At 39.5% G+C, this 12,615-nt stretch overlaps 1 protein-coding gene across 25 annotated transcripts in view; it reads left to right on the top strand.

Annotated features, from left to right (window-relative positions):
- The window catches only part of TRDN (triadin), a 630,780-nt gene that overhangs the window by 507,508 nt on the left and 110,657 nt on the right, over positions 1-12,615 (top strand). For 21 of the 25 annotated variants that reach the window (XM_066606567.1, XM_066606610.1, XM_066606533.1 and 18 more), the window contains 3 exons: positions 4,522-4,563; positions 6,887-6,934; positions 11,401-11,445. In XM_066606567.1, coding sequence (XP_066462664.1) covers positions 4,522-4,563; positions 6,887-6,934; positions 11,401-11,445 — 135 coding nt within the window. Of the gene's footprint in view, positions 1-4,519; positions 4,564-6,886; positions 6,935-11,400; positions 11,446-12,615 lie in introns of those variants that run through there. The other 4 variants (XM_066606682.1, XM_066606576.1, XM_066606595.1 and 1 more) reach the window with 4 other exon arrangements.

Below are 12,615 nucleotides of genomic sequence, written 5' to 3'. Positions count from 1 at the left end.
TACTTGTAATGCCCATCAATGGCACTTGCAATAGGTAGTCGTGCATGCATGGATATCTGTATAATGTAGCACCAAGTATCTGTTTTGCACTTCCTGATTCTGAGATTAGTTTCCCCTGCACATGTACAGTGGCACTCATATAAATGTCTGTATAGTACTCATCATCAGAATAATTCTAAAGGGCAGATCAGCAGGGCACAGGGCAAAGCTAGTGCACAAAAGCCCTTGTGTGAGAAGCTCTCTCCCGCTGTACCCAGGCATATTCAAAAGAGATCCACTGGGAGAGTGTCTGGACACTGGTTGAAGTGTATAGCCCATCCACAGATTCAAGAAAAAGCCTGGAAGTGAGTGGATTACTTGTGCCACAGAAACATTCAAGAAGTAAACAATTTTACAAAAAATACTCACTATTACTATTAGATTGTTTACTAAGTATAGTCATAGTACCATCTACAGTTGGTCCAAAAAGTCTTCAGACCCTTTCACTTTTTTTTATCTTGTTATATTGTGGCCTTATACAAAAATAAATCAAGTTAATCCCATCATTCTGCACTCAATACCCCACAATGACAAATTGAAAACTGAATGTTAGAAATCTTTTAAATTTTTTTTAAAATTATTAGCTAACATTTTGCATTGGCATAAATATTCACACTCTTTGGCATGACACTTGAAATGTAGCTCTGAAGGCCTCCCATTACTCTTGCTCATTTTGAGATGTTTCTACACCTTGATTGGAGACTGCCTATATTTAATTGTAAATTTAGTTGTGTGGACATAATTTCAAAAGATATGTCCCTGTCCATATAAGCTCTTACATATAAGAGCCAAAACCGAGCCATGAGCAGGAAATGAATGTCTGTAGATCACAGAGCCAGGATTGCATGTAGGCTCAGATCCTTAGAAGGCTCCAAAAATGTTCTGCTGCACTGAATGTTCCCAAGAACACAGTTGTCTTCATAATTATTAAATGGAAGACGTTTGGAACAACCAAGACGCTTCCTAGAGCTGGCTAACCTACCAAACTAAGTAATTGGGGGAGAAGGGCCTTGGTAGGAGATGTGACCAAGAACCCAATGGTCACTCTGCCTGAGCTCCAAAGATCCTGCATGCAGCTGAGAAATGCTTTATGCCAGAGTGGCCAGAAAAAAGTCTCTCCTCAATAAAAGACACACGGAAATCCCTCTGGAATTTGACAAAAAGCGTATACAGCACTCCCAAGCTGTGAGAAACTAGATTTTCTAATCTGATGAAACCAAGATTGAACTTTTTTGGCCTCAATACAAAGTGTTACGTCTGCAGAAAACAGGCACTGCTTATCACCTGCTTAATATCATGCCTTCAATGAAGCATGGTGGTGGCAGCATCAGGCTGTGGTGGTGTTTTTCAGCAGATAAAACAGGAAGACTGTTCAGGATTGTTGGAAATCTGAATGAAGCAAAGTAAAAAGATATTCTTCAAAGGACACCATCACCACCTTGAGCCCGTAAACAAAGGAGCTCAAAGGTGAAGGAATAGGTGTCATGTTACTGTGGCAGCACACCCTTGCTATTGTGGGTTTTATCCTGACTGTGACAGCTGTGGCAGGGGAATTCTTCATCCCTGCAGGGTGTCCCCTCATCACTGAATACTGTGACAGTACTGTCACAGAGTTCAGTGAAAAGGGAACTCCCCACGGGGATTCTTTATACGCACCGATTAGGTCCATGCTGCACATGAGGGGCACAGATGTCCTATCTTTTGCAGGTGTGCATATTTTGCGCCTGTAAAAGACAGACATCTGACCAGTGCCATAGGGAACCAATGGTTCTAATAGACGCGCTTTTTTGCGCACATAGGTGAACACAAAAAAATGCTCATCTGACTGAGCCCTGATGGTTCAAAACCTGATTTAAAAAAAAAATTGCACAAGGCCACAACATAACAACATGTTACAAAAAAGTGAAGAGGTTTGAAAACTTTCCAGATCCACTGTAAGAGATTTTGGTTTCAGGAAAAACCTTTTTAAGAGGGAATAGCAGTTAACAAACTAAATTATGAACATCAACGAATGATTGGCAAAAATGTAATGTTGATGACCAATGACATAGTCAAAGTGTGCATAGGAACATAAAAAAGAATAGCACGTAACAAAACTTTACATGATTCAGTACACTAATATTGAAAATATGCAACAACTAACTGATGAATATGCTGAAAAAAGTTACAGAGCAAAAGAAAATAAGAAAGTGTGCCACTAGACTCCTAAAATGTTAAATACACAGATGCAGCAAACATTGAGTTCACTTTTTCCAATTGCTTTTGTTGCATTAAAAGGGTTGTCCCGCGAAACAAAGTGGGTCTATACACTTCTGTATGGCCATATTAATGCACTTTGTAATGTACATTGTGCATTAATTATGAGCCATACAGAAGTTATCAGAAATTTTTCATTTACCTGCTCCGTTGCTAGCGTCCTCGTTTCCATGGAGCCGTCTAATTTTCAGCGTCTAATCGCCAAATTAGACGCGCTTGCGCAGTCCGGGTCTTCTTCTTTTCTCAATGGGGCTCCGTGTAGCTCCGCCCCGTCACGTGCCGATTCCAGCCAATCAGGAGGCTGGAATCAGCAATGGACCGCACAGAAGCCCTGCGGTCCACCGAGGGAGAAGATCCCGGCGGCCATCTTCAGCAGGTAAGTAAGAAGTCACCGGAGCGCGGGGATTCAAGTAAGCGCTGTCCGGTGTTCTTGTTTAACCCCTGCATCGGGGTTGTCTCGCGCCGAACGGGGGGGCTGTTGAAAAAAAAAAAACCGTTTCGGCGCGGGACAACCCCTTTAAGTATCAATTTAAAGTTTGCTGTAATTGTGCATTTAACAAATTAACATTTGCTTCCTCTGTACCTTATACAAAAATAGTTTAATTGAAAATGTATTTTTTAAAAGCCTTCCAGGTTGACACAATTCTTTTAATATGAATGTGACCTTATCAAAATACTAATATGAATAAAAATTCTGTAAAATGTAAAAAAAAAATAATATAGATGAAGTAGACTAAGTATAAATCTCTACTCACATCAGTATTGTGGCTTCCATTTCTTAAGGAAGCCAAAGCCACAACACTGTGTCAGATCTGTTGCACAATAGACACCGGTGGTGCCTGTTGTACCCTATTGACGTATAATGAGACCTCGGGTTCAGCATAGAGGTGTCCTTTGGCTTGATGGAAAAAAATACGGTAGCCTACAGTGCTTTTTCTCCTTTTAAAAAAATGCTAGAATCTGGAATGACCTATACAAGAAGTGCTCCTGAATGCAGAAGGCCAAGACAATGATGACAGAAAATTGTGGCAAATATTTAGGCATAATGGTACCTAGATGGGTTGTGGTAAGGCACAAGACCAATAACAGGCAGTTAGTAATTCTGAGGAATGTCTTACACAGTTAATGTGATTATTCTATCATGTAACACTTCTAAATGGTGTTCATTGGATACCAGTACTTTAGTTGTCAACAATTATTGAAAGCGCTTTGCAGATAAAGGAAAACTAAGAATTAAGGAATCCAGTGTAGAGGTTTACATTTCTCACTATTACAACTTGCATGACTAGAAAATTCTTCCTTAGTCAAGATACAGCTTTTGAATATGAATGGATATTGGGATGAATTAGCCCTGTGAGTGCTACAGTTTTCCTTGAATGAACTTTGGAATAACATTGGGAGTGAGAAAACAAGGCTGACGTGTTAGCTGGCCTAGGGTCAATAGCAACTATGTTCAAATCTGTTCTGCGGATAACCCCAGCATTCTCATATCACATTATGACGTTTACATATTTTTTTTTATGTGTAAAAAATGTCCAAGGTTATCCAGTTATGTTTAGGAGCTTTTACTACAACATAAGAATGTCTAGGATTAACCCTCTTAATCTGAAGCCCAAACACTACAAGTCCCTGCACTAAAGAGATCACCAGCCAATTCTGCATTTTATACTAGTTTAAATGTATTAAAAGTATACAGTATTGCAATGATACAATACCTATTAAGGCTTTCTTTTGTAAATATTTGTACTAGAGATGAGCGAGCATACTCGCTAAGGCACACTACTCGAGCGAGTAGTGTCTTATGCGAGTACCTGCCCGCTCGTCTCTAAAGACTCAGGTGCCGACGGGGGAGAGCGGTGAGTTGCGGGAGTGAGCAGGGGGGAGCGGGGAGGAGAGAGTAAGAGAGAGATCTCCCCCCGCTCTCCCCCGCCACTCCCCGCCCCCCGCCGACACCCAAATCTTTAGAGACAAGCAGGCAGGTACTCACATAAGGCACTACTCGCTCGAGTAGTTTGCCTTAGCGAGTACGCTCGCTCATCTCTAATTTGTACTGTATGGGTGAATAAACTTTATAACATTCATTTCACTAAGCTTAGAATATTCAGTGCAATAAAAAGCTGCACATGGAATAAATTACATTAGTTACATCTAAACAGCATTGTTGATGAAAAGTATGCGCACAGATGAATATAAATGGCAGCTAATCTTCAGTCAATTTGTTTTCAGAAACTATAGAGAAAAAAGAGCAGCCTTCAAAACCCAAGAAAGGTAAGATAAAATGAGAATATGTGGTGACATTTATTACCAGTTCAATACCCAATTGGAAATTCATGGTTCATGGTAATACTGACTAGCTTAATTTTGTTAGCGCATTTAAAGGCTTCGTTTTGATGCATTAGCCTTTTTAAAGCACATCAGAATAAGGCTAGTATGGGTGTCCTGTGCCAAGAGGAGTGCATCAGATTAAGGCTGGCATGGGTGTTCTGTGTCGGAGTAGCAGAGCATCAGCTATCTGATGACAGCCATGCTCTTTTTGCAATGGCTTGGATTGAAATTAGCTTTGATCCCAGCCGTTTAACCACTTACACGCAGCAGTCAATGGAACTGTGGCATGTAGGTGGCTGACCGAGGAGGGGCTCCCTCTGACGTTCCTTGAACCCCTACGATATAATTACAAAGTGCCAATAGGTTGCTATGTTGCCCAGGTTCCCAAAGGTTTGACAGTTTCTTCCAGGTTTGCCATCTAGTGTGACCCATTTGGCCCTACCAGAGGCAAGATCTATTAGACTGATATAATACACAGCAATACTGAACTATTGCCATGTATTAAAGGACATAGGACAAAAAAAGTGAAGAAAAATTAAACTAGAATTTTAAAACAATCTAAAAACAAAAATGTATCAAATGTCCGCGTAAATGGGAACAATTAAGACTACAGCTCATCCCTCAAAAAACAAACTACCATAGAGCTCTGTCAAGGCTAAACTACAAATCTTACGGCTCTTGGAATGCATTGCGATAGAATAAAATATTTTTTTAAACAAGTGTTTTAGTGCACAAAATTAGTAAAACATAAACACCTATATAAACTTGGTATCATAGTAATCATGCTGATCCATGCCCTTCCTATTCAAGTATGCTATTGTTACTTTAGTATAGGATACTGGATTAGTCGTTTTGACTACACCCTGTATATATTCTACAAAGCCAAAAAAGAAGTTATTTACTTATGTATTTCAAAATATTGCTTAATTTCGGCTGCAACCAGTGATTTTCCTGCATAGAAGTAGGTAGTGACTGTACTGAATGGCATAATGGGGAAAAAAACACATAAATGACAAATCACATATATAGGTCAGAAGTGCAACAGTGGACAGCACTCATAAAATCAAACTCAAGATACAATATAGGAACAGACTCACCTGATATGGTGCGGTCGCCACAGATAATGAGGTGCACAACTATACCTAACAACCTGGTTGGCCTTGATTGTACACCTCAGAGGGTATGGGTAAATCTCCATCCAGTAGAGACATCCATAACGGAGATCGCCAATGGAGACTACCACCCGATACAAAAGTCTGGGAATCAGCATATGTCAGGAAAGGACAAGAAACACACATAGCGCTCAGAGATTATCCTAAATAAACATCCATAAATATATGAAACACAAGGAAGTAGGTCACTTACATAACCAGGGAGGTATGTGGGACTGGATCAGTACCCCACCAACCCCCTGTGATCTAGAGAAGTAGCTATGCTAAGTACAGTTGGATTGAGGTACAATAACACACAGCTAGATTAAATCTTCAAGGTATTTTAATTCAACCAATATGCAATATCAGTTCTGTAACACATTTCGGAGGTTACAGAATAACAATCCCCCTTTCTTAAGATGTTACATGTTTACCCCAAGTAGCAGTTTATATTATATAGGCATATTACAATCATTACCTTCATTGGTGGCAGTGGTGGATGTCCCAAAAATGACAAAAAAGCTGGTGCACCGCATCCCGAAATGGCAGGGAGGGACCAGGGCACCGGCTGAACTGGAAGTGACGTATGCCCAAAATGAGCCTGCATCCTCCAGGCTGAAGTGACGACAGTGTTCCACTTGCCTGCGTTTCAGCATCTGGAACTGATGCCAATGCTCCACCACAATGGTTATGGTTACCAGTGCACAACCCATAGTTTTTTTTATTCTTTTGTATTAAATTCAGATCCACTTGCTTTTATCTGAGACCCACTGAATATTTGGGCCAATAAGCCAATTAAATTTTGCACAAATGAGTTCCATGCTTATTCACGGTTTCCAGTCCTTTGACCACAGTGGTGGATCTGAAACACAAGCCGGTGTAATGCTAAAAATTAAATGCATCTACCAGGAGATGGAGGAACTTGCATTTTAATTTTTATATGAGGTCCTCATCATATTGTTCTAGCTGCAGCACTTATAATCAAAAGGTCACATTTTTTTTCATAAATAGAACCAGTTGAAGTGTAAAATTGATCTCTACAACCCAAAGGAAATTACAAAATTAACCATTCAGTAGATTTTAAAATAACTATCATTGTAATGTGTCTGTTATAGAAACCCCAGAGGAAAAGAAAGACAAGGAATCCATTGAACCAAAAAAAGGTAAAGACATTAAGATATAATTTTACAGTATACTAACTCCTTAGTGGGCCTATTTTTGCCTTGATGAATACGCTATTTTTTTTATTGTCGTTTTGAAAGTGCCATAACTTTTTTGATTTTTCATTGACATAGCCATATGAGGATTTTTTTTTTGTGGGACTAGTTTTAATGGCACCACTTTGAGGTACATTTAATATCTTGTAAAACCTTTTATTAATGTTTTGCGGGGATGTAAAAAAAAAGACCCAGAAACTCCACTATTGTTTTTTGTTTTATTGGTGTTTGCTGTGTAGTAAATAAAACATGACAAAGGTGATAACAGGGTGATGCCAAGTTTATATAGTTTATTTTTTATAGGTTACTACTTTTTCACATGCGATGCAATGCGATGCAAGAAACTCCATGATCCTCCGACACGGCTGACACTCTTTTTTAGTCCCTCAAGGGGTTATCAAGATGCGATTGTTGGATCACTAGCATAGTACACTGTATTACATCTGTAATGCAGTACACCATGCATATACTGTGAGCCTATCACACTACAGGAGGCAGCTTCTGATAGGTTAAGATACTAGGTAGACACGGGTGCCTTTGTCAGGATTCTTGCTGCCATGGACAACCATCGCACCTTTTGATTACATTGCTATTTATTGTGGCATGGCAGGGGTTAAACAGTCGGGATCTAGACAGCCAGTGTTAGATCTTGCTTCTGCTAGATTATAGGAGCTTTATACCTGTGCCATAAATTTACTATAGTGGAGGGTAAAAGCCCAAGACCAAGTGTCATATATTTGCTGTGCTTGGTCACTAAAAGTTTACTGTTAGTTACATTTATGATTCAAACTGTCACTCATTTGTCAACTGACAGGATGGCATACAGAAACGGGCCAACAAGATATGAAAGCTAATGCTAGAAGTTAGCATAGTGTGAACAAAAATGTCAATAGCTGTTTACTAAATTGCTATTATGGGTGAAATTCACACTGACGTTCACTCCTGAGTAATCTTTTTAAAGCAAAAACAAAATAAGAACATTTGCATCTGTTCCTAGATTGCCACCGAACTGCATAGAACATATGCAGCTAGCAACAATTGTTCTTTAGAGTCTATGAAAACTTCCTAATTAATCATTTTTTAAAACTACATGTGTTTTCCATTTTATCATGCAAATTTTCATGTATATGTTTCCTTATTGCAGTTATAAATAATATTCTGTAATATGGATGTCATACAAATCTAAAATATGCCTCTGTATTATGAGCCCTTGCTTTGAGGCTCTATTGATTTCTGTGATAAATTTATGAGAGCTTCCAATGAAGCATGATGCACATGGTGGCAGGCCGGCTAATAGACATGCCTCATTGACTAATTACAGTGACAAAAAAATGTCATTTAGCCCAAAATGATTAGACTACTGAAGCCCAGCTGCATAGACATTAAAACACATCTATATGCCCATATAACACGTGCAATGTTGTAAATAAGGACACATATTCTACAGAATATATTGCTGTTGGGTGTAAAAGTTAGTATACGGAACACACATTGTGCACTCAAGGTACTGTTACTGGTGGTGGTAGTACTGGTGATGCTGCTCCCCTTCTCCTACTTCAGCCATGTTTCTTCGTCCTACTTTCCCCAAATAAAAAAACTATGTAAATATGGAAACATGGAGCTACAAAAAGCTCTCATGCTTCCATGAGGAGCACACTCTGCTCTCAAGGTACTGTTGCGTCTGGTGGAACTGCTGCTGCCCTTCTCTTGGTTTTGCTATGTTTCCTCCTCCTTCCCGAAATGAAAATTTTCTGAAGCCAAAGAAAAAGCTGCAGTTCTACAGCTCTAACTTGGAGAAGGTCCGTGCTTTGTTGTTCTATTCACCTGGTAGAATTTGTCCTTTGCAAACTTTATGACATTGCTTAAAATAAGCACACCTGCTGTCTTGCATAGTAAAATTTTTGGTAGCTCTACAGCTGTTTCTTGGAGCAGGCCCTTGCTTGAGTGAAATTCTCCTTGAAAAAATGTATGATTTAAAAGAAACAGCTCACCGGCTATCCTTTTTGGGGCAATTGTTGATCTAGAAGATCCTAAGTGGGCATTCTTTTGCTTTCAGTGACACCGTTGTGTTACGATTGATCCCTAGACAACTGTACATTATTTTGACCAATTTTAATGAAGAGCACAGCATTCCCCAGATGTGTGGCTGTATTTTCATGCAATTTGGGGGGCTTTCGCTAGATTGGGGACCTTCTAGAGGACAAATTAGTGAACCTGATTTTCACTCCCATTAACTTTAATAGGAGTCAGAATTGACCGTCTCAATTCACAATGATTTCCATTAAATCAGCCTGATTCTGATATGTTCCGATTATTCCACTAATCGCTCATCACTAGTGACAACACAATAGAATTTAGCTCCTACATTTTTATATTTAAGAGAATACAGATGCTAAAGTTTCCTTTATGTTTTAGGTTGGTTATTTTTAGTTTTTTTTTGTTTGTCTAAGCACTGAAGTGTACATGAAACTCGGTTTAGGCTTTTTGATCATAAATGCTACTTCATGCAGGCAAATGGAATTTTTGAGAAACAGTTCGACCTGCTGTAAAAAAAAACCTAAATAAGACATACCTCATCCAATCTCCTGCTGGCCCTGTTCCGCTGCAGCTTGTTCTCCATTGCTCTCTATGTCCTACCACAGCAATAATATCACCAACATCATGGACTTGTGACCACTGCAGCAAATTACTGGTTCACTTTGTCCAGTGACTAGCTGCAACAAATATGGATCAGTTAAAATAAAACCAATGACATCCTCAAGCCTAAGTGAGACTTGAGTGTTTTGCAGCTCTTTAACCCATTAAAGGGGTTGTCCCGCGCCGAAACGGGTTTTTTTTTTTTTCAACCCCCCCCCCCCGGTCGGCGCGAGACAACCCCGATGCAGGGAGGTAAAGAAAGCTTACCGGAGCGCTTACCTTAATCCCCGCGCTCCTGTGACTTCAATACTTACCGGTTGAAGATGGCCGCCGGGATCCTCTGTCTCCGTGGACCGCAGCTCTTCTGTGCGGTCCATTGCCGATTCCAGCCTCCTGATTGGCTGGAATCGGCACGTGACGGGGCGGAGCTACACGGAGCCTGCATTCTGCACGAGCGGCTCCATAGAAGACAGGAGAAGACCCGGACTGCGCAAGCGCGGCTAATTTGGCCATCGGAGGGCGAAAATTAGTCGGCACCATGGAGACGAGGACGCCAGCAACGGAGCAGGTAAGTATAAAACTTTTTATAACTTCTGTATGGCTCATAATTAATGCACAATGTATATTACAAAGTGCATTAATATGGCCATACAGAAGTGTATAGACCCACTTGCTGCCGCGGGACAACCCCTTTAAGGACCAAGCACAATAAATTTATAGTAAATGAGAGCTATGTACTAAGAAGTGAAAGTGGACGTATAAATTCTATTACACGACCTGCCGGTCACGTGACCGCTGGGATCCCCTGACACATCAGAGCTGCAGGGTCCTAGAAGACCCTGATTAGCTCTGCCAGTGACTAATGTCACTACATCGGATGTTTCTCCCTGTAACTGGGGCTCCTACGGATGCTCCAGCTACAGTGCAAAATTGTCAAAGAAAAAAAAACAAAAACATGTCAGTGTCCCCTAGAGGTCTTATATAACATCATGGGGTACATAGATAGTAAAAAAAAATAATTGCATAAATAAGTAAAACACAATTACAGAATAAAATTAAAATATATGCATAAAAAAGAAAATAATCCATGGTCAATGCCAACCAACACTGTATGCATCCTGTAATCCAAAACCATACAAATTATATATCAAAATGTCCAAAACTAAATGAGGAACCCGTTCCCATACTTTATTTTAACGTAAATCTACTCATAAAAAAATAACTATAAATGTTTTAAAAAAATCATTGTTTTAGCTTTTTACCACCAATAGAATTAAAAAATGGAAAAAAGTCTCTACAAAAAATATTTTAAAAAATAGCCCTATATGTCACAGAAAAAAACACAGCAAAAATAATTTTGGTAGCTAAAGGAAAAAAGAATAGGGTAGTTAAACCATCACATGGGTAAAATTCCTAAAAATTGTCTGGTCCTTAAGGGGTTAAATCTGAAGTTCTTTAGTGAAATTTGTGATATTCTGGTAGCTGATACTCCATCTCAATAATTATGACAGGCTAGCTACTTCTGGGAAAATTCAATATACTGTACAATATCTGTCCCTTTAGAAACAATGGTTACAGTAAATCCTTTTCTAAACTATATTAAAGCATCATTTTTAATCTTACCAGATCATGCATAAAAAATGTTTTGTACTGTTATCTGGTATGTGTATTTCAGGTAAATCACATTACTAGGAAAATGCCATTCATAAAACAATGTTGACATATATTGTGATATAGATTGCTTTGTAGAGTGCCTAATGCATTTTTTTTTACAGAGATACATGAAAAAGAACATAAAGAGCCAGCAGTGGCAAAGACAGGTACCGTGTGTAACGATACATTGATCATACAGATTAACTAAAGTCTTGGCCACTTAGGGAATCTAAGAACAGCATTCAATTCAGCATAGTGAGGCTTTTCCCCATCACATATTTTTATGTGATCCGAATATGAGAAGAAAATAACAAAGGGATTACATAAAAGTTTACTAAAACTCTCTTCTGGGAAGTTTCGATTGTAGCCTCTCTTGGTGAATTATAATGTCTTTAATGTGATTTAAGCCTTCTACTTATGTTATTGTGAAATACAGAATTGCCATTAATTTAACTAGGTTTTATGGGCATCACTATACAGAAAATGACTAATACCATAGAGGAAACAATGTCCTATTAATTGCAATCACTAAATACAAAGTAATTGAATATGTGACCATATACCTTGAAAGAGCCCTTTTGATGACAATTTCATACTTGAGTCTGTGTGGATAGGTCTTTCAGCATTACACATTCCTGACACATCTTCTTTTCATCATATTTCCCTATAACTTTGCTTACGTTTCATTGTTCCAAGTTCATTTAAAAATTCTAAATCAGACTAAGGGTGGCTTCACACAAGCGTGTTTTTGTGCATACATAGGTTCGTACATAAGCGCACACCCATGTACGTGCAAAAACACGCATGAATGCAGGTCCGTGCATTAACTTCAATGGAGCTGTGGCTGCTGCCAGTGGCTCCATTGAAGGCAATGGTCTGCCGGCAGCCCAGAATTGTTTTTCAGGGAAGGGCTTTTCATATAAGCCCTTCCCTGAAAAACAAAAAATTTTAGTGTAAAAAAAAATAAATAAAATAATGCGCGCATTGTCTTCAATGGAGCCGTGGCAGCTGCCAGCGGCTCCATTGAAGACAATGGTCTGCCAGCACCCCCAAATTCTTTTTCAGGGAAGAGCTTTACATTGCAGCCCTTCCCTGAAAAACAAGAAAAAATGGTGATAGAAATAAAAAAAAATCTATACTCACCTTTCTTTAGCTGCCGGGGCTCAGCCGTATCCTGCCGGCTCTTCTCCTGCACTGCTGTGAGGAGTATTCAGCAGTCGGGGATTTAAAATCCCCGCCTGCTGAATGGGCTGTCTCTTATTGGCTGAGCACTGTGACCAATCAGAGGCAGCTCTCAGCTATTGAATGACAGCTGGGAGCTGCCTCTGATTGGTCCC

This window comes from Eleutherodactylus coqui, chromosome 1 (assembly GCF_035609145.1).
Source record: "Eleutherodactylus coqui strain aEleCoq1 chromosome 1, aEleCoq1.hap1, whole genome shotgun sequence".
Lineage (NCBI taxonomy): Eukaryota > Metazoa > Chordata > Amphibia > Anura > Eleutherodactylidae > Eleutherodactylus > Eleutherodactylus coqui.
Note: the sequence above shows the minus strand (reverse complement) of the source record. Positions and strands in the feature narration are given on the sequence as shown.